The 24258-nt window shown below is 26.9% G+C and overlaps 2 protein-coding genes across 2 annotated transcripts in view; one reads left to right on the top strand and one right to left on the bottom strand.

Annotated features, from left to right (window-relative positions):
* Positions 1 to 24258, top strand: part of LOC142331720 (protein PALS1-like) — a 651443-nt gene that overhangs the window by 5046 nt on the left and 622139 nt on the right. The gene's annotated exons all lie outside the window — the stretch shown is intronic.
* Positions 10899 to 16844, bottom strand: LOC142331007 (ras-like GTP-binding protein Rho1). Its single transcript, XM_075376545.1, has 2 exons — positions 16062 to 16844; positions 10899 to 12125 (listed from the first exon to the last, which is right to left on the bottom strand). The coding sequence occupies exon 1, from the start codon at positions 16660 to 16662 to the stop codon at positions 16081 to 16083; it is 582 nt and encodes a 193-aa protein (XP_075232660.1). The 5' UTR covers positions 16663 to 16844; the 3' UTR covers positions 10899 to 12125; positions 16062 to 16080.

Genomic DNA, 24258 nt, shown 5'->3' with positions numbered 1-24258 from the left:
GACTAAATAAATATCAAAGTTTATATCAACTTACACTTCTTGAATTATTGTTGCTTATTCTTCTAGAATCATACATCTTTTACACACAATTACCTAAATACATATCTATTAATGCTTTTGAGGGTAAATAAATCAGTTTAACATTCTTTAAAAAAATTTGTCTACTTTTGAACAAAGAAAAACTTTGTCATGTAATCATGTAACATTACATAACAAGAACATTTTCTATGCAATAATGGTAGTTTTAATGCAATAAATCATACATGGAAGTTATAGAACCATCTATTTTCTCAACTTTTATTTAGGCTTCCAGAACAAACTAACATTTTTAAATAACTAAACAAGAAAAGTAAACATATTGAATTTCATTTTACATATACATGCATGAATTCATTTTATACTAATTTTTAGTATAAAGAGGTCTCTCTTTGAGGTTTGTAGTAGACTTTGAAACAAGTTTTTATAAACTGAACCATTTTAACAAATTTAGCATTTTCAAAATGCATCTTGCAACACATAATCTGCCAGTCTTTTATAGCTATCTAAAGTAACTTTTGCAGCTCTATTCATGGCGGCATCAACTGATATTATTGAGATATTTTTCTGACATTGATAGATAAGTATTAAACATTTTAAATTTGAATTCTGTATGTTAAATTTGGTCTATTTTTAAAAATTTTTCAGTCCATTTGTTTTCAATATTTCCACCATAAATCCGATTAAATGGATAAGTACCCCTCTCCCCTGTGGGTGATAATTAAGCCTCTATAATGATCAGACCAAATTTTTGATCTTTGACACAAAATGGAAGAACATTAATATGCAAAAATACATCAAATGACAGTAGGTGCCCAAAAATGCATAATGTTGCAAAATAGGGATCCAGGATAATTTTTATATATTGAGATTTGATCTATTCATTTACTTCTTTGGGGTCCAAAAATAAGCCTACCATAATTGTGTAAATGGAAACGGGTCTTCTTTCCTGATTTAATTTAGTGATGAACATATAGGAAATGTAGCTCATCTCAGTAACAAGATTGTAAACCCAAATTTCAAATGCTGAGGTAGTAGTATACCCAAAAAATTCCTAACTATCTCTGTTACATTCCATTACTTATGATGCTGCCTGCAGTTCTTTTTTACATTACTAATCAGTCATTTTCCTATAACAAAAAAGAAATGCAATAATGAATTAGAGAATAAAAAATGTAAGAAGAATATCTTTTATGAATTCCCATTAACTACTATAAAACACCTTTCTTCATTTAGAAGTAATTAATTCAGTTATTGGAAAGTAAACACTTAAGACTGGTTCATATGAAAAAGATGTTGATACAAACTTAATGAAGAATTTTTTTATAATAAATTCACTATAAACTACTTTCATTATGCAATTATGCATTTAGAAAGTGAGTATTAGCTTTTATTTACAGCCAATGAGATTTTTATTAGGCGATTAGTATTTTTATTGCGAGATTGATTTTTATTGTGTTATTAATTTTTAAAAATAAGAAAACTACCTTACTCTCATATATTTAGTTGCTTATACGCTTTATGTACATACAAATTTTTCAAAATTTATTTTTAAAATAAATTTAAAATCTAATATATGTAAGTTCTTTAATTGTAAAAAAATAATGGGTTTTTTAATATAATTAATAAAATTACTAGCAAAAAATGTTTTAATGTTTAATTATCGTGTTATTACAAATGAACATTAGTAACTTTTTTAATTTTGTTCAAATAAAGAATTTTTATTGGTGTAATTAGAAAGTTCAATGTGCTATGGAATGTTAAATTTAACAGTGATTGCAGAACAATTGGTTTTCATTTGTCAAAAAGTTTTTAACATCTTTCATTAGGATTAGTATTTACACTAATAAGAAAATATAAATTCTCTTTCAGTGAATTATTATTATTTCTATTACTAGTTTCAAAAATACTTTTACTTTTATTATTTAACTAGTCAATGAAACTATTAAGATATTTTTTAGAAAAACTCAAACCAGTGTATCTTGCATCATTCATTCCATAAAAATGTTAAGTTTCATTACTATTTCATGCAGTCACAAGTCTCTATTCCTATAACAATTTGGTTAATATGTTCTTTAACATATACATTTATAACTTTATTGGACTTATACTGCCTTTATGTAGGTTTTGTTTTGGACAAGTAATATTAGCTGATTGGTTTTGTGTAGACTCTGACCAACTGTTAATAAATACTGCAATTATCAATCTTAAATTTTCTTTTTTATTTTTGGGTGGAAAAAATTTGTATGTCAGCATCGCCCGGAAAAAAAAAGAAATATAAATACAAAATTTAATGGAATAATAAAAAATAAACAAAATAAAAACTTAAAGAAGAAATTTAAAAACAAGATCAAAACAAACTAAAATCTTATACACAAAAACATAAAACTACTATAAATAAAAACCTAAAAATGCTACTAAAAAGTATGTAAAATATTAGCACTCTGGAGAAACAAAAACAAATCAGTCCTAAACTACTTTATTATTGGCTAGGATTTGATAAAAATTCCTGGGCAATTTAAATTTGCAATGGAAGGCTGCACAATGTATACACATTAACTGCCGTACAGTCAAGTGGCAGTTGCATCGTATGCATACTGGTGCGTTTAATGCTGACATCTGATATCTGTGAGTAGTTCTCGTATGTCCTATCCGCCATCAGCAGAGAACCTCATGACGAAATTTGCTGTTTGAGGAGTTCCATACCAATACAGAACCCTTTAATGTGCCGGAGTTTGTTATCTACTGTAGCCATCTAATCATCTTGCCAATTTGTTTCACATAACTAATAAAGTCAGATGCAGTAACACAGGTAGTGAAGGATGGTTGACTACATGAATCCCCACATAGCTAGGGATCCAGCAAAAACTCAGTTGTGTGTTGCAATGGTTCAACTTTGTGATTGCATTATAAATTTCAGTGATGGTAGGATATCTGGAATAAAAATTTTTTTAATAAAATTTTTAAGGCTTAGAAAGCACTTCACCAGTTGCTACAAATAAGTATGTGACGGTACTTAGGGTTAATGATACTCAAAGCCTCATTTATAGCATTTAATTCAGCAGTAAAGACATTCATAATACCAGGTAGACCAAACATATAGGTATGGCCATTAACAATAAATGTGCATCCAACGGTGTCATTCTGTTTCGATCCATCCTTATATACTACTGCATCTGGGTTTGTCTTAGAGAGAATATCATGAAACATTTGCCGAAAAAAAATAGGTGATGTTCATTCTGTATTGTACACTGCGAGGTTAAACATAAAATTTATAAGGTTGATTCTCCAGAATCAAACAGAAACACAAGGCGCATCCACATGTCGGGCACAAATACCTACACGCGTAGTACAGCATGGGTGATACTTATACCTTTAAAAATAAGGACTGCGTCAAAGACCAGATGATTAGCTGTCCTTTAAGACTGGTAAAATAAGATGCTAAAACCTGGTCCCATCTATCCCAAAGTGATGGCTCACCGCACAGTCAACAAGGATGCTTATGACAAGGTTTCATTTAAAGGCACCTGTAGCAAGCCAAAGGAAAACATGATTACAGCATCCAGCATTTAATTACAGTAATATGTTCCGAAGATTAGGTGACACAACCATAATCTAAATGGGATCGAACTAAGGAATAGTAAAAACAAAACATAAATGACCGATTGGCACCTCAACTGGTATTGCTAAGGACCCGCAGCATATGTAAATGTTTGGAACATTTTGATTTTAATTCTCAAAAAATACCCCTAAAAATCTGACATCAAGGTAGCAGTTAGTTCTCCAGTGAGAAAGACTTGTAGAACAAAGGGGTTCCGCAGGCGAGAAAAGACTACACATTTTGTTTTCTCAGATGAAAATGTGAAGCCGATAACCTTGGACCAAGCTTCAAGGCAAGAAATAGTGTTCCGTAGTAGTCTCTTTGCTGTGGCTGTCAAACGGGACGCAATATATATGGTAAAATCATCAACGAATAAAGAACATGAAACAGGAATCTGCACACATTTAGTAATACTGTTGATGGCTATAGAAAATAAGGTGGCACTTAATACACATCCTGAGGTACTCCATTTTCCAGGATGACACTATCTGAGAGAGAATCCCCAACACGGATACAGAAATTTCAGTCTTTTCTTCAAAACTAACAAACATGGAAATTCAAATAATTATTGATTAAGATTAAGAGTTGCTCTTTTTAGAAAAAGTCTCAGCCACCAGTTTGACTTTTTGAGTAACCCCCAGATAAGAAATAAAAAAGTCCTTGGACTATTTCATAGAAACATAGCTTACTATCTCACCACTTACCGGCATGGTAGCACAGATGGAATCAAGGCAGTTAAACAACTCCTACAGTACTTGCCTAATGAAAAAGCAAAAGAGGATTTGGAAATGGATGGAAACAGTCAACCCACAGAGATTCAGCCTTTTATCAGGGTTATTAGAATAGTCTACCCAGGATAAAATTATTCTTTTACTTTGATTTAAATTTTGGTTCAATCACGTCACAGGCGGATTTGTGAAAACATCAGCTAATAATTGTAATTATGCATAAACTGGATTATACATTAATAAAAAGTTGATTTCTTAGAATTGTTTTACCAATTTGGTGAAATAAATTACAAAGTAATCTTAATAATCTAGATACATACATTATAAAAAAGGACACTTTTTAAGAGACGTAAATATTATGAAAAAAGATAGATTGAATGATACAATGCATCGTTTTCAACAAAAGTATTGCTTTACACTTTCACCCAGTCTTTCTTATAGCTGTAGTAGATGTAAAGCAACTTATAAGTGGCACTAGTCAGTTTCTTTTTTTAAGGTAATGACATTTTTTATACAGCTAGTTCAAGTTGTGGTGAACTAAGGTGAAACCACTTTCCTAAGTAAACTTGGCATGAGACCATGATATTCTTGAGAATATTACATACAAAAATTAAATAAAAATTTAATTTACTTTTTGATCACATCACAAAATATTCCAACCAAAAAAATTGTTAAGAATAATTTCACTTGAGAATTCAATCAGAAAGAACAATTCTATTTGTTTACCAAGCAAGATAACAATAGTGATTAAAACAATTTTTTCTGGTAATATGTTACCAGATTATTAATATTAGCTTGTTATCAGATATTAGTAATTTTTGTAATATTCATGATTTCCAGTATAAATTGTATACTCTTTCAATAATATTTCATATTTTATATTATTGACACCAGCAATTTAATTTCAGTAAGAAAATTTATATACTGTACATAATTAAAGATATAGATAAATGTGAACAATAAAAACAGCTATTTTTTTGTTAATATTCAACATTACACAACAACAAGGGTTACATTAAACAACAAAATGGGTTGAAACTCAGTAACGCTAGACTATATAAAACTGTACTGATTAGTCACAAAAAACAATTCATTTTCTAACATAAAAAAGATTAATTCTCTATCAAGAATATAACTGAATTTTTTTCAGAAGTGAATGGAATCAATACATCATGCTGAGAATTTCGTCTAGTAATAATACACAAACTATAATAAAAATGAGTTCATAAATCTAGAAAGTGTATTATTTCCTTATGTGTGGAATAACAGTACTATTTTCTACATACACAAAGTTAGAAATGAATTATTTCGAACTGATGACAGTATATTTCCATTTAACCTAATCTAACTTTGCTATTTCTGTTTTATTAACCACTAAACAAAACTTTGTACTCAGTCAGTCAAAACAATTACTTGAAAGGAGTAATGATGTTATAATAATAAAGTACGTATTTACATTAGTAGCGGTTGACAAAGTGAACAGTAAATGACAAAATATAGTGGTTTATCTCCTTTATCTCTCAATTGTATAGTTTTATTTGCTTTTGTATTCTACAACATACAAACTAAACGAAAATATATGGTTTCTAATGTAGAAGTTACATAGGAATTATTATTTTAGCTCTAGATGAACATCCTGTCTGAGTTCAGTTAAAGAAAAACATTAATGTCAGTAAGATGGCCTACAGAAATCAAAGTCCTCTTAATAACACAAATTTGTGTTATAATTCACTTCCTCTTTTAACTGGTGGAATGACGATAACATACAGTAAATAATATGATTTTTAAATCAAACATTAATCTATACATAATAATTAACTTACCAATAATCTGTAGATCCTCTTTTTAAGTACCTGAAATGGATCATAAGTATATTTCTTAAAAAGTATATATAATCTTTTTTTTTAATTGAGATTTTCATTTTACCCAGTTTTCTTAAAAACACTGACATGTAAATAAGTTAATAAGTTTGTTTTTACAGAATTAATAACATTTTCTTTACGATAAATTATAATTTTTCATCATGAACATAATGAAAATTTTCTGATAATTATGATTTATTAAAAAGTATAGTAGAATAATATAAACAAATTTTTTAGTTACGTAATAATGAATGGTGGTCTAATAAAATATTTTCCAACAAAAGAAAAAACTAGATATTTTAACAAAATTTTGTGACCTAAATTGGTTACCAGGTATCAAATCAAAAAATGTTTAAATATACTACTGAAAAAGGATTTTTAAAAATGTTACCTAGGAATTGTTTTTAAGTTTTGTTGATAAATTTTCATCGACAAATATGCAAATCACAGAAAACTGTTATCACTTTGGTATTTTAAGTGAGTTTTAAAGTTTTTTCTTATGCTTAAAAGAAAAGATTTTTATGAGGGAAGACATTTATACAAGCTAAGTAATTTGGTAATTAAAAGAAAAATATAAATATAAATAACAAAAACTACCTACATATTATTCATAAAAGAAATATTCAGCTGAAAAAAATTTGTGAGTATGTAATCATTTTATATTTACTGAATGTGCAATCTTTTAAGAATGTTAGTTAACTGAATGCTGTTAAATATTTCTTAGAAAGTCACAGCTACAATTAGTAATAATAATAATTCTATAGAAAAATGGTGACATCATCAGAATGTGATGATTTTTATAGCATACTGTTGCGTTACCAATGTTAAATTATCATTTCATGTTTTTTATTCTTTTCTCAAAGAAAAATAAAATCTACCATCAAATTTTAATAATTTATTATTCAATTTACATAATTTTTTAAAGAAAATCCAATAATACAGCGTTTTAATCAATGTTTTGAATGCAGCACAAAAAATTTACCTTTTGTACTTGCTTATATACTTACAATGGCTGTATAAATTTCTGTAACTCTTAGGCTCCAGAAAGTTACCTCTAATTCCACTTAAGATAAAAATGTATGTTTTCTTAAATTGAATATTATTTCAAATTTATAGATTAGAATGACGCAATGTAATTTTAAAATTTTATAAAATAATAAACATAATGTTACCTAATCTCTACTATTTACTTGGAGTATAGTTCTAAAAGATCTTTTCTGAAATAGAAAACTTTCCCACTAAAAATAAAACAATATAAATTCCTCCTCAAAGGAAACAACAAAACCAAGCCTCTAAAAGTAAAAGAAAAATAGACCCTACCCGGCTAATCGAATGAAAATTACCAAACAGCAACCAAAATATAATCACAGATAAACTCAAAAACATAGTCAACAACCTTAAACAAATTGTAGAAGAATTGGTTCCAATAAAACCCTGTAAAAAACATCAATGGTGGAACAATGAATGCAATAAAACAGTGAAGCGACATCAACCATGATTATTACACCACTCTCAAAAATCAGAAACATCCTTCCAAAACCTAGTAAAACAAACAACAGAAATAACCAAAACCCTAAGGAGAATAAAAAGACCACACCATAAAGACACACTGAAATAAGTAGAAGAAAAATTCAACAAAATATAGTTGAGAGACTAACAACCTTCAAAAGCAAAAAATACGGACCTCCAACCCTACTAATGAAGGATGAAAACCATAATCATAAAACTCCTACATTGTGAAGTTCTGACTTAACTACTAAACTTCAACACCAGCACCCCAATAACAACCACTGGAAAAAAATCAACCCTCCCACAATAAAACAAGTCTACCAAGCACTAGGTAAGATGAAGAATTTCAAAGCAGCGAGAGATCAGAACTCTGCAGAGACGTGGAAACATGCAGGAAGATCAGCAAAAATCACCCTTCATCAACAGCTTATCAATATCTGGATTAAAGAACTACCAGAGCACTGGATGACAGCCCTCATCCACACTTAAACAAAAAAGCAGACAAAACAGACCCTAACAATTACAGGGCAATCTCACTCCTAGACACAACATACAAAATTCTTTCAAGAATCATCTTCAACAAGATTGGTGTACAACTCGAGAAATAACTAGGAAAATACCAAAGAGGTCTCAGACCCGGTTGAAGCTATCCAGACCAGATCATGAGTCTCAAGCTAATTATGGATTACAACAGAAAAAAAAACAGCGACATGGTGATAAAATTTGTAGACTTCAAGAAAGCATATTATTGCATCCACAGAGAATCCCTACTAAAAATTCTAAGATAACTCAAACTACATCCCAAATTAATAAATATGATAAAATTTACCTTCACAAACACCAATTCAAAAATAGAAATTCAGAGATGAACTCTCAGAACCATTTGAGTTCAGAACAGGATTGCACCAAGACGATGGCCCTTATCACTATTCTCATTGTCGCTCTGGAAATGGTAATGAAGGAATGGCTCAAAAAATTACCCCAAAAATAAAAATTGGGCAAAAAATCAAGACAAACTGCCTTGGTTTCATTGATGACTTGGCATTATTAGCTAACAACATTGACGAAGCTAAAACACAGATATTAGAACCTCAAAACAAATAAAATTAGCTTTAAAATATCATTAAAAAAAAACAGAAATTATGCCAAAACCCAACATAATTAAAAGAAGTAAACATAAATGGTAATAAAGTCAAAATAGTAACCCAATTTAAGTACCTACGAGAATAATAACATCCTACACAAAAAGATCTCAAACCAAACAACCTAGCCAAATTACAATAATTAAGCTAGTACACCTACAGTAAAAAATGTCTACAAAAATAAAACACTACAACACAGTTATAAAACTGGAGACACATGTGCAGCAGAAAACCTCTTTTACTTAACAAACAATCAAAGATCGACAGACTCCAGAAAATTGAAAGAATTGGTAGAACTTGCATCAACAAAAAATACCAGAAACATAGGCAGTGGTGGATAGTGCCCAATGAAGTAGTGTATAAAGAGTTTAGTTAATCAGATACCATGCGTAAAAAGAGACTAGGATTCTTCGGACACATCATGAGGATGTGTCTGAAGAATCCTAGATTTGAGACTTCTGAAACAGCTGGTACAATACAATCTCAACTCAAAAAACACCAAGACAGGATGCAGATGGATCACAGAAATTTTAATTTTTTTTTTGTTAAAGGTTTTTTTAATGCAAGAATATGTATTTCAAGATCTTGTTAAAATAATAATTTTTATAAGATGTTATATTTTTTTCATTTTGAGATGCCATGTCCAGGTCACACGATTTTAAGAAAGAAAAAAAAATACTAACTTTCTTAATGTGCAAAAACCCAATGGTTTAACAAAACATGATGTTACTCTTATCACACATCAAAGTATTTTCTGTTTGATGTAATGTAAGAAAGAAAAATTATTCTTGTGTAATGTACATATGTATGTCCCTTGAATTCACTTAACCTTTAAACATACCTCATACCATTTCAGACTGCACATATTTTATATCTACTGATCAAATTCTGTTACATCATGTTATTTAGAATTCTGAAAGTTAAAACAAGTTTGAATTTTCATTTAGAACATATAAAACTTCTAAATTATGCGAAACCAGATTTTTGTGTTGATGTAAAATATTCCTTTTTCAGTATTAGGTATGCTTTCTTACGATCTAAAATGATTTTTTTATAGAAAAGTTAAACATTGTATTTATTATATACTGAATCAATAAAGAATTCTTAAAAATGAAGTGTGACTACAAAGTGTACAAAATTCAGTTACATTAACGGGGCAAGATTAGTTGCAAATTGGATAAAAATATTTTACAAATATTTTCCCTTTTTTTAAGACAAAAAAAAAATATTTTTTAATAACCAAAAACCTTTTAACTGTATTTGGTTTTTAAGTGTCAAGAATAATCCACCTTAAGTATACTGAAAACTATTCTGAAAGTAAAATTAAATAATCCAGTTCTCCCTAATCTATAAATATAAATTACATTAAGTAACAGAAGCAATATTATAAAATGACTCATTAATAAACACTTCACATCTGCTTATCAGTTCAAGATAATAATGACAATATGACATGTCCTTAAATAACTCAAACAGATATGAAGCATAAAAATGGGAGAACTTTTATAATATTACAGTACTACGAAGATTACTATTTATATAAAATATGGAAAAGCATTTTTTCAATTGCATTGTTACAAAAACATGACCATAATAAGCCTACTATAAAAATATTAATATGAATTCTTTAACAACTTTTTAACAGAGCTATCTTATTCAGATCAATAATTATTGAATAAACCTTCATAACAGGAAATATAAATTAACAGTTAAAATTTATTATACTTTAATAACGATTAACTTAAAAAAAATCTAATTTGTATTTATTTTAAAAACCTCTTTACAACTGCTTTTATTTTATATGTTCCATTTGATCAGTTTCAAATACCTATTTCAGAAAAATATTACAATAATTTTGGAGTTATGTATTGTGACCAGAAAAATAATACTTTTTAAGATATTACTATCCCATTGGTGAGATGTAGTAAAAAGCATACAAAAATATGTTATTGTGGTATGTAATTAAATGTAGTGTACAATAAAACCACACATTAAAAAAATATAATTAATAATAACAATACTGTTGTTATAATTTTTCTTTATTCAACAATACAAAAATACTACAACAAATATTTAAATAATAGTAATAATTATAATAGCATGAATTAGCATGACAAATAAAATATTATATAAATATATTTTAATTGTTTTAATATTTTTAAATAGATAACTATGTAATAAACTATTATCTAAATAATACACTTTCTCCTAACAGAAAATGCATATAAATTTAATATATATTAATACAATAATAATGTGCGTTTAACAAGCTTATTTTACAGATTTCAGAAGCACAAAAAAATTCAACTTAGTTTACAACTCGATCAATGCAATATATATGCTAAATAAAGCAAACTATAAATACATATATATTAAAAAAAATAATAAAATAGAAATATCTATTATAAATTAATGCAAACAGTTAATCTATATGATATATCATGTGTTAAAAACTGTATTTGTAAATCTTAAGAGTTAATAAATTCTTTTTTATATGTATATAAATAAACGCTAACAATTACAACCGTTGTTCTGAACAATTTTTATTTAACTAAATATTGGTTTCAAGCAATACAAAAAACAAATTAAAATAATCCTAAAGTCAATACGTTTTTCCACTTGTAACATAATACATTTGTTCATAAATGGATAGTAGAAAGAAAAAGTTTTTCTTTATTAAATAATAACTACAGAAAAAAGCTAAGAATAAATACAACAGGTTAGAAAAACCAATAAGAAATAACCAAATTTAAGTACTACTTACAAAATATTCATCCCATAAATTAAAAACTTGCTGAGAAGTTAAAAAGATTTCGCTTTTATTGATTTTTTTTAATGATATTTAAAATATCACAAATTTAAATAATGAATCATAACTCTAAGTAACATAACATTATACTTGTATGAACATTTCTTTTTTTTTCAGTTTTAATCCTTCACTTTCCTTTAAAATTTTTTAAATGATTTCAGTGAAGGAAAAATAGTTTTCTATCAGTCTTTGTTAATTATATTATGTATATTTTTTATCATAAATGCATGGTATCGATGACTTATATCTTCAATAAAAATCTATGACATTGCAATAAATTCATCAAAAAGAAAATGAAATAAATTGTAATAAAAGAAAAATATGCTGACAAATTATCCCAGCATCCAAGAAAAGTTGGTTTCTTTTATATAACATGATCTCATAATTGGTAAGTTCATACATTTGAACACAGCTAGTTACTCCTAGATCAATCACCACCTGCAAAATTAAAAACCCTTGTTGATAAACTTGATAAGTTGATGTTTAATCAATGCTATAAAAATAATCTTAAAAAAGTTAATTTTATTATTATCATCTTTTAACTAACAATAATTAAATTTTCTGTAATAAAGTGCTTATAAGCGAACTATTTTTTTTTTTACAATACACTCTTGAAAATTAGGGTGTGGTAAATAATCAAAGGCAAATATTAAATTATGTATTTTAAACAGAACCATGGTTGTTGACACAAAAAAAAATAAATGAAAATTATTGTGCCAATATTTACCAGTAGACTGAATAGCTGCAAGTGCATTGCCCTTGAGTTTCTGGTTACCTTTTACCTTAACTTGCATAAATTCAGTGAAAAAAAAAATTACCGGGGCGATATGCTGGCTATGCATTTTTACTCATGCAAAGCAGTACTAATTTCTTTGATTCTCATAATCAGAAAATTATTAAACTGCAATATGTACAGCTAGTTGTTTGCCAAGAAAAAACTAAAAACAATTAAATTTACCAGATGATTACGTCTAAAACAAGCATATAATCCTCTTTTTCACTGTAAATTAAAATACCTGCAGTTTTAAACTGTGTCATAAATAAAATCTTTCAGAAAGTATAAAGCAGACAGCAAAGAAAAAAATTATAAAACTTACTGTGTTGCTGCTCAGATTAAGTAAATCTATTTAATTTTGCACACAGGCCAATTAATTTTGCTGATCAAAGACTTGAAAATAGTAATGAAATAATGTACAGTTAAGTTAAAATTAGTGTAATAAATATTATACAACATAAAAATGATGTTATAGAAATCTCCAATAAGCTTGTCGTGATAAGTTACTTTGTTTTGTAGCCTTGTTTACTCAAAGTTAGTTCTTCTTGATCAAGTGATGAAAACTCTCAAGGAAGACAAAATTGAGAATTCAATATTACGCAAATATAAGCATATATGAATGTTTGATGTAGCCGATTTTAGTTTTTAATTATATATATATATATATATATTATGGGAAAACTAATAACAGCACGATATTTTTTCAGTAAAATTATAGATTCTTAACGGTCACATATTGTCACTTGAACAGAAGCTGCTTGGAAAAGTAACAGGTCAAACTTAATGCAGGAAATTGTGATAAATATTTTGGCGATCACTAAAAATGTCAGTAAAAAGGTGTATTATTTTTAATCAAGTGTTTCATTTTTTCCCCAAAAATGTAAGTAGTAATAAAAAAGAACAATGGTCTTTTTTAATTGAAACTAATTAAATAAATTATTTCAACTAATTTTAAGATAATATTATATAATAAAAGATCTGATGTAATTAAATTATCATGTAAGAGAAACAAGTTTAATTAGAACAAAGAATTAAATAATTCATGTTTTAATGAAAACTAAAAAAATTAAAAAAACAATTATAAATTTTAACACAGTTAAAAGAAATGTTACATAAACAAAAGGGAAAAATGACAACTAAATATTGCCAACAACGTTTTTTTATAAAACTAATATAGATTCAAATAAATTGCACATTAGGCAAAATGAAATTTGGTTTTGTTAATCAAATTTATGAACAAATATTCCAACATTATACCCCTTGGATGAACATTGTGAATTATTCTCTTAAAATTAACATAGTGAGCCTCAAAAATGTTGCAACTCTTTTGATTTTGGGTTGAAAATATATTATTAACAGAAAACATGCTAAATGATGACTATTTTTGCCAATTAATACATGATTACACAATTTTTTTGAGTTAACACATGCTAAAATTATGAACAATGGCTACTGATCTACTGTAATTAATTATGTGTTAAGCATCTACCAATGTTGACTAATTATCATTGCAATAATAGTTAAATATGGGAGCTATAGCATTTTCATGTTACCATAATGTTAACCATTTGTCTTCAGGCCAACAAACATTATTTTGTAAAGGCCATAAAGTTCATCCTTTGTTCATTATGTTAGTGCTCAATTAATAATTTCAGATGCTAAATATTTAAAGTGAGGTTATGTTATAAATTAAACACTACATAACAACTGTGACATTAAGGATAATAAAACAAAATTAATAACATTTAGTTTTATTAATCAATTTTATGAACAAATATTCCAACACTGTACCTAAACCAATATTATGCTTTAATCAATAACATGTTGAATCTCAAAAATATTGCAAATTTAATTATTCTGGGTTGAAAATACTATTAACAGAATAAAACAACTTCTCTTAATTAAGTTTCATTTGGCAACTAAAAATGAAACCCAATCAAAAGAAACTTAATTAAAAAATAAAATAAGAAACATCAAACAATAACACAACATAAAATAGTTTTAACAAGAAAAACCAATCATTCGGCAAAGTACAAGAATTTTGTGGTTGAAAGACAGAAATTAACTATTACATCAAGGTTTCAATTTACAAGCCTGACGCACAACGTGGCTAGTATTTAACAGCTCTGTGCTACTCAAGAAACACTAATGCAGTATATTATAATTGGCACTGCAGTATATATGAGAATTAAAAATAACTGCCAAATATAATCAGAAAATTGTTAACCATTAAAATGGATTTTATAAAAAATTAACAGCTTAAATTCCATATCAAAATACAAAAAAATTTCCTTAAGTAAGTAAAGCAATTAAATATAAACAAACACATTTATACCATAAAAAACAATTATGATAAATTTATTCTGATATAATGACAGTTGTTTGATAAAGTAAAACATCATAAGATTTAATTTATTCTTAATTAACAGTTTTTTCAAAAGATAATAAATTTTCATATTAAATTATGATATTGACGTATGTACCATTTAAAGAAGAAAAATAAACAATGACACACTTAATATTTCTATGTAGGCCATCATTAATAAACAACTGCATTAGGAAGAATAAGTAATTTTTATTAAATTGATAATGAATATAAAATAATTACTTAATCGCCTAAAGCAAGATTTATTCATACTAATAAGACATAATACTATAAATGTCAATGTTAACATACCATAAACAATTACCTAAACTTTTGACAAACTGAAAAAAATTCAAAACATAAACCTTAATCTATAAAAAAAGAAAATTAGCACAAGAAAAACTTCAAATATTGTGTATATAATGAAATTAAAAAATTTAATACTTCTCAATAATATACATATGGATTACTTTTGAAGCACTATCTCATGTTAATTCATAAAGTTAAAACTACAGCTGGAGTTAGAAAAATAATAATATTTTGTTAATAACTAACCTTAAAATTACTGTATGAGGGAATTCAGAACTCTCATAATATAAAAGAGCTAAAAAAAATACTTATGAGAAGTGACCTAAACATTTCAAAACAAATGAAAAATAAGACTAAACAAAGCTACCTATATTTTATTCATGAAACAACCTAGTATTACTTATGTGAACACTACAGCCTTATTCTTAATATTTAGAAAACACATTAAGTTTAGTAAATCATAACTGTTTTTTCAATTAATTTTAACTTAACAATGAAATGTTAAGATTTCTAACAATAATAAGAGGATGTTATTAAGGTAATGACAAAGAATTTTCAAGACCTGTGATACAGCCTGTAGGTGAACCCTTATGGAGAGTCTTACACTATGTTAAAAATTGTATCATACAATAAGGAATTTTAATTTGGTAATATTGACTTACTCTGAATTTTGTTATAGAAAAGAAAATGTTTTTGTTTTTTTTCCGAAGAATATAAAATTTGTAATTTAAATAAAGATTAAGCATTATGCAGTTACAATTTATAGTGGCACTTTTTTACTAACTGAATCCCGAATTCAACCTAAGTAAAATAGGGCAAGATTAATAATTGCATGCTGTAACTAATAATAAAAATAATAGTTTCATAACAATTAACAGTGGACCAACATATTAATTAAAAATACTAATACATGAGTATATTTTACCCTTTTCTATGATGTTTTCTTAAAACAACCTGCATTTGCCCTTCCTTTTCTTTTTCTTAACCTGAAGAGCAGCTCTAGTAGCAGTTTCAAAAACTTGACGTACACCTTCCTTACTTTTTGCGGAGCATTCAAGGTATGCGAACGCATTTATTTTTTCTGCCATTGCTCGACCCTCTTCGGGTTTCACTGGTTCCTGTTTCATTTTGGCTAACTCTTTAATTGTATTTGGATCATTTCTTAAATCTTTTTTATTTCCCACAAGTATTATAGGAACATTTGGACAAAAATGCTTTACTTCTGGAGTCCATTTTTCAGGTATATTTTCTAAAGAATCTGGGGAGTCAATCGAAAAACTCATTAATATGACGTCAGTGTCTGGGTATGAAAGTGGGCGGAGTCTGTCGTAGTCTTCTTGTCCAGCCGTATCCCAAAGTGCTAATTCTACTTGTTTTCCATCGACTTCAATATCAGCTACATAATTTTCAAATACAGTAGGCACATAAACTTCTGGAAACTGATCTTTACTGAACACAATAAGCAAACAAGTTTTACCACAGGCACCATCACCAACAATAACCAATTTCTTTCGTATAGCAGCCATGTTAAAATCACAAAATAATATCTATAAATTAAATAAACTTATGAACACTACGTTTTCTTACACAACATGAAACAGTTTATTTTAAAAAATGAAATCTTCTTTAATATTACAAAAACAATATAAACAGAACAAAATGACAGACAACTCCTTCAGCGAGAACTGCCACACTGAATCATTCTTTAGCAGTGATACCAATGGTTTCTTTTTAAACTTAATTTCACTAATAGTTTTGTTTAGACAACTTTTTCTGGAAAGTGAACAAGTAAAATTAGATATTTAACGACGTTAATATTTAGACAATATTTATGACAAATAACTAGATAACGTGTGTTTTACTTAGCGGAATTTAAAACGAGAATATTAAAATACAACATATTGTATTGTAATTCTGTGTTAAAAATCACAAATATTTATAAATATTTTTTTTATATAACTGTATTTAATACTATTAATCTGTGTTTTCATAGGCTTTTGAGTTTGTTTATTTTTGGTGATGGACCAAAAGCCGATACAAAGAAGTCTAAGGCAACTGTTTAAACATTTTGAATTTTATCTTACATAACCCCTATTAATGAAACGAAATTAAAATCTGTTTAAACTTACTAAGTGTGTTCTGTACATTTACTAATAATTTTTGTTAACTAACAAAATATTTTTTGTTGAATAATTTTATTAACAAATCTCATCTGTAATTCTTAGTTGCAGGTTAGAAGAATACTAATTGGTGATAATTCTTTACTGGCATTTCTTTTGACATCTTTTTCTAACATTAAATGCCTGTATTTAAAATGTAAAATATATTTACCTGTATATACCTTTACATACATATAAAATTACCGAAATTGTATATAAATTCTTTTCTGCAATATTGTACACCTGTTATTTATTCTGGTTTATTAGATATAAGAAATGAAAACTAACTTGCCGACTGAAATATGTAACTGTCTGTAATTATTATTTAACAACTTTTATTTTGATAACAATGATGCTGCTGATTTGTGATTGAAATTTGCAAATATATTAAATTGGTTATGCCTGCATCAGGTAGAACTGTCCAGGCATCACCTGTACTTCAAGATATTACTTAAAATTTTCATTCAGTTGCTGAGAAAATACAAGGTTGTAATAACATAACTGTACAATATGAAAATTTTGATAAAAAATTACATGTTTTGTGTGATATATCTATATATATACATATATCGTCCTGTGTGTGAGGAAAATTAAATTTGGGCAAAAAGTAATTAAATTTTTCCATGCAATTTTTCACTGTACCTACCTTTTAGTACCAAAATGTTTATAACAGTAAAAATGAAAATTTGAGATTTTCAGTAATATTTAATTTTAAAATTTTAATTATGTTTGTATTCTGCTTTTGTTTTAATTATAAAAGTGATATTAAAATAAATCTTATATAATACAATAATTTTTTTTATAGGAATAATCTATCTAGCTTATTAGGAGATGTATCCTGGTAAGATTGATACATATATTAGTCATAAGTGCAATTATCCTACTTCTCTTAAAGCCAGAAACTTAACTTTAAATTCAAGGAGAAGAATTATAGTACTTATGCTGTCAAGTGGATGAGGCTTTCTTTTCCTTCATGTCCCAAGTAGAGTTAATATGTACAACTTCACATTTATATATAACTAGATTATCCTATAAACAGAAGAATATATATATATATATATATATATATATATATATATATATATTATATATAATGTTTTATGATTGTACATTTATGGCATGTTCAGAAACCTGCATATGAAATACTTTTGAATATGACCGCAGATATTAAGCAGAATAAGCACGCATTATTATTAATGCGTGCTTATTCTGTACTTAGTTTAGATAATTGTTATCAATTATCTAAACTAAGTACTTAACATTTGCTAGTAAAATGGTTACTAAGATAAGTTTTAGTTTAAAATACTTAAATTTATTAAAAAGTCATTTGTCAACTACCTAATTAAATGTGTCATCTGCTTAATTACTAAATACCATGAAATAGGTTAATTACTTCTTTTACATTTTCAGCCACTATATTCACCCATCTATCAAATTAATTGTGTAGTTATTGCAGTCCTTAAATAATGAGTAAAGTTTAGTATTTAGCATTTTATAGCTTAAATAAAGCCTATCTGTTAACAGCATAACATGCATGAACTTCCTCCTGTCTGTTTTACTAATGGTACATCTCTATTCACCATGAACTTGTGTTTTATACTTTATCTAACCCGATGTTTTCAACAATGCGTTTATTTCTATTTCCCTTCCATTCTCTTAACTCCCTGAATCACTTGCTTTAACAAGCGACTATTTTTGAAAAATTCTAATCCAGTTTTCTTCCTTTATCACTTATCACGTTCAATAGACTTTTTTGTTTGCCGCTGAAGCACATATGAATTCTTCATTTTAATCCCTCCATCATTCTATATTTCTCTATTCTGAAACTACCATTCATCTTTCATTTCCATTCAACTCTTTTCACTATTAACCATATCTCAGTCCAATATATTTTTCTCAATTCATTCTTCAACGCTTTAATATTCTTATTTTAAAGGCTTTTAAAAACTAAAGGCTTCTTTTACAAAAGCAATTCTTATTTCATCACTGTTAACCAAAGGAAGTCTTTGCTACAAAAAAAGTTGCTACTGAAACATTTAAATCTATTTATTTTTTTAATTTCAACTTTTTGTACTAATCCTTTTTTGTTTACCTCTTCTGAAAATATTTTTCTTTTTACCTTTTCCTTGTCAATTCATATTTCATCTTTATTAAAACCTTCACATGGTTTACTTCCAATATTGAATGATAAAAAAATAAATCAAAAAAATATATATTATAACCAATTAAACCTTAACAGTATGAGAATAGATGATAATATTAAAAAAATTAAATATTAAACAACTTGCTTTCAAAATAATGGAACTTTTTTCTAATAAGGTCTTTTAGAGCTAAATCTTAGCTACTGTTTTAATGAAAAATCAATTAATTCTGCTATTAATAGCACGCATTTAAAAAAAAATTACAAAGTCCTTTAAGAATAGTTTATTTGATCTGTTATATTTGTTAATTTAGAAGCCATTTTTGTCAAAATTTTATAAATTTCAAATCATTTTAAAAGTGTTGAGATATTGGTTTTATTTGCTGTGTATAAAATTTCTATATTGTGATATGTCTTTTTAATTGTGTATTTTATATATATATATGGTATCTTATATGTTCATTTTATCTGCAGGTTAGGATGCATCCAGTTTATTCAACATAGTATTTAGTAAAATCACTATAGTATTAATTAGTTTTCTTTTAATTTAGGTGTATTCTTTTGATAATTGTTATTATTCTTCTATTTATAATATTAAATATTTTTTATTCAGATATGGAGGCATATACTTATTAGTGTAGAAACAATTTGTTTTTGGTGTAGCCAACATTTAAAAATGATGTGGTAGTTTTTAGGAATATCATGTACAATAAAAAAATTAGTAAACATAAATTTTACAATATCTAACTTATGAATGTTAATAATAATTATAAATAGATAATTATTGGTCGATGTACAGTATGAAAACTGTTGGGTGTGGTTATTAAACAGAAATTCTCATTAACTTGAGGAGACAAAATAAAATTCAGCTTAGTAATTTCCAATTATTCCAGTACCTTCTTGTCAAAAGGAATATGTTCAAAATTAGTTCCTGGTTAAAAAAATATATCGGTCCTTTTTAAAGTGCTATAAAAAGCAGTGACTCATTTCAAAGATTTTTTCTTTTTCTGTTTATCCTCCAGAACCACCATAAGGTATTACTGCAGAGCATGAATGAGGAAGATTATATATATGTATGATTGTAAAAGAAGTGTAGTCTTATACAGACTCAGATTGACAATTGAAACCCAACAACCAAAGAACACCATTATCCACGATCTAGGATAAGAACCTTAAAACTCTCGACTTCAAAACCAGCTGATTTGCAAAGACACGTTCACACTAGTCCAACTCAGTAGTTCATTCCAAAGATCTTTAACCACAGTTAATTCACTACAATCAATGGAAAAATCAAAACTGCCTTCATACCTCTTCCTAGAAGGAGAAAGTAAAAATACCGTCTTAAATTAACCTGAATGAATAAATTGTTCATTCATTTACTGTTTAATTTAAATGACACTTTTTAACTTTTTATCAGTCATTTACTATCTTATTGATGTTCTCTGTTCTATTCAGTTCTGTTCTAATATTTAACATCTTAAATTATTAACTATCTGCTAAATATATTCTAATATTCTACCTCCCTTAAGAATTTAAATTCTAAATTTCTTTTTAACACCAAATTAAATAATCCAAGAAACTTTAAAGTAACATGGTTCTCTTAATTTTTTTTTTAAAAACTTTTATTTATCCTAATTAATCTATCTACTTTTAACATTTTAAAATCTTTTAATTTAAAAAAAATCTGGCATGGGCACTTGCTGGTCTTAAAAATGGCTGTCGTTTTAGACTTGCTGGTCTTAAAAATGGCTGTCGTTTTAGGAAGTGAGTTTTTATTTACATCAGATTGCTTACAACTATTACAATTTATGATACCTAATGTACAAGTTAAAATTTTTTTTTTCATAAAAAAAAAACAGGAGATACAATAAAAAAAATTGTAATAATGACATGTTTCCAAAGCAACACTTATTATGTAGGATAAAAAAATTCATGCATGTTACTTGTTAATGGATTGAATATAAAGAATGCACTTTTGTTTTTAAAATATGCTTATTTCAATAATTATTTTTTTAATATTACTTTTTTGTATTATCTCTAACAGTAGAAATGTTAATTAGTTTATTATTATCTTTTTTAACTTGTAATAGCTATTAAATAATCTTTACTTAATGATAGGAGATTATTATACGATAAGAGATTGTTTAAGATTATTTTTATGATATGATACATAGAGTGCATCATAATGTTCTCCCAGGACTTTCATAACCTCTTCTACTCGTGAAAATAATGGAAAATGTTCATATAAATCCTAAAATGCTTCGTTCGCGAGTTACGACTAGTAAAACATTTCACTCAGGTTCAGCTACCCAGATGAAATGAGGGCATACTGAAATTTTTAGAACGTTAGTTAAGGGGCAAAATTAATGATTTCTTAGGTTATTGGCCTGAATAAAATCGGTCCCAGAACCATATCTGCAGTAGATTTTGAGAAATCTGGGTTGAAAACCAGTAAATTGAGAGCTTGTGATATACTCTGTATATATATATATATATATAGCTTTAATTTATTAATAATAATTAACCAAATAACAAAATTTTAAAAATGTCTCAGTATATTATTTTTACTATTATTAAAGATTATGAATCATTCTGATATGTTTTAGCTATTATTTGATATTTATTCAATAATTAAATTGTAAATATTAAATTATAATGTTTAAATATTGGATTAAAGATTGACTTAATTTAAATATTAAATAAAATTAATTTAATTTTAATAATTGAATATTTTATTGACGGATTATGTAGTTGGTAATTTGTTGGTTAAATGCATGTGGCTTTGCTAGTTTGTTTGCTTATCCATCACTAGAGAGCGGGGGGGGGGGGGGCTTACTCAGTTCTTTTTATGACTTACGGTGTAATTTAATTGTCTACAAATAATTACATGTATTAAAGCTTTTTATACAAAAAGAAATTTTCATGTTTAGTACTTTTTTATATATGCCTGAATCATCAGGATTTTTTTTTCCATAAAGATTCAGTCTAAACAAAATATTAAAACTTATTTATTTAAATTTTCTCTGTGGATAGTCCTTCAAGGACCATGCAAATATCATTCTAATAGGTTTTTCTTTTTCTTCCAGAAGTTCTTCATTCTTTCTGATTGTTTAGAAATTCTTTCTTCAATCCAATCTCCTCAGTTCCTTCATCATAAAGGATTTATTATTAATATTTTTTTTATACAATATTTTTCTTTATACATTCTTTTCAATCTAGACATTCATTTTCTGTAATGTTTCATTTTTATACCTCTAATTTCAACTGTAACATAGCCACCTTGACCTTTATAATTCCAGAGTTTTTTGAAAATCTGTTTGTTTAACTTTGATTGGTTCATTCGGACCATGTGTCCTTAGAATTTTAGTCGTCGTTTTCTAATTGTTACTTTCAGATCTTCTATTTTAACATTTCTCTCTTTGATCTCAGTTTCTTCTTGGACCTTCTTGTGTTCTTCTTGGACCATAAATCCTTCTTAAAATAATTCTTTCTATCTTGAGAAGATTTTCTATTCCAGTTATATTTGTAGTTTCCATGTCGTTTCCAGGTCTTACAAGTGTGTTATAATGCCTTAATTTTTCATATATAAAAAAGTTTTCTTTTATTGTAGGTATTATTTGTATAAAAGTTTAATTGTTTTAATTTGTGTTTTTTTGGTCTCAATCATTAGTTTATCTGTTCTGTTTCTACTAATTATTTCTCCAACATATCTGAAATGGTCTTCATTTCTATTGTCTTTTTGGGGTATTTATTTACTGGTACTTAAATTTCTGTATGAAAAGCTTGTTTTTTCAGCTACTTCATGGAATTGGTAAATTTACATTGGCAAAAGCTAGATATTTAATCTTGATTTTCTGATTCTTTGTTCTTATTTTTGCACTTCAGACATTATTTTCCCTGAAGGTTTACATGACTTATCTAAACCAAGTTGAAAAGCATTGCTGAAATACAATTTTTTTTTTTAGTACTATTTTTACCATGAATGGTTCACCGACTTCCCTAGAAACTTGACTCTAGATACAGTGTTAGTTAAAGTGAGTAATTAAATTTATGGTTTTTTGGTCAATCCTGTATTCTTTTAATATGTGTCAAATATGGTTTCTCTGTCTACTGAAACGAAAGCCTTTTGAAAATCAATGAATGAAATAAGATATCTTTTAGGCTTGTTTTAAAATTTTAATATCAATTTTTGGCCAAGGATTTTCTCTGTTCAAGTTGTATTTCTTCTGAATCTACCTTGATATTCACCAAGCTTTGGAGAATACATTTATTTATTAAATTAAAAATATAAAATATTTTTTTATATTAGTGATGAAGATTTACTTAAATTTTCAATGTTAATATTGAATAATTATTTATAAATTTAAGGATTTTGACTGAATTAGAAAACAAATCTCTTTATAATTATCATGTTTTAAATTAAATTTTATAAAAAGAACAAACTATAATGAAGTTGAGAATTCTGCAAAAGTACTAGACATGGATAAAAAAAAGTAATAATGGAAAAGAAATTTCAATTTTATTAAGTAGGTATTTAATGAAGAAAATTAAGTGAAGAAGCAAGTGGACTATTTTGAAAACATAAGACAGAGTTTTAAAGAAGTCATTGAAAAAGAAAATAGGAGTGATTACACTGAATTTAAAATGGAGTAAAGAAAAAAGAAAGCACATGCACATATAATGATAAAATATTGGGAAGAAAGGAAGATAATCAGAAGAAAGAAACATAATCGGAAAAAGTAATTGCTAACTTATGTCCCTATGAGATAAGAACAAATTTAAATAAAAAAATATTTTAAGTAATACCTGACTCCTTGCGAACT

The sequence above is a fragment of the Lycorma delicatula genome, chromosome 10 (assembly GCF_047948215.1).
Source record: "Lycorma delicatula isolate Av1 chromosome 10, ASM4794821v1, whole genome shotgun sequence".
NCBI lineage: Eukaryota > Metazoa > Arthropoda > Insecta > Hemiptera > Fulgoridae > Lycorma > Lycorma delicatula.
The sequence above is the reverse complement of the archived record's forward strand: the minus strand, read 5'-3'. Positions and strand labels throughout refer to the sequence as shown.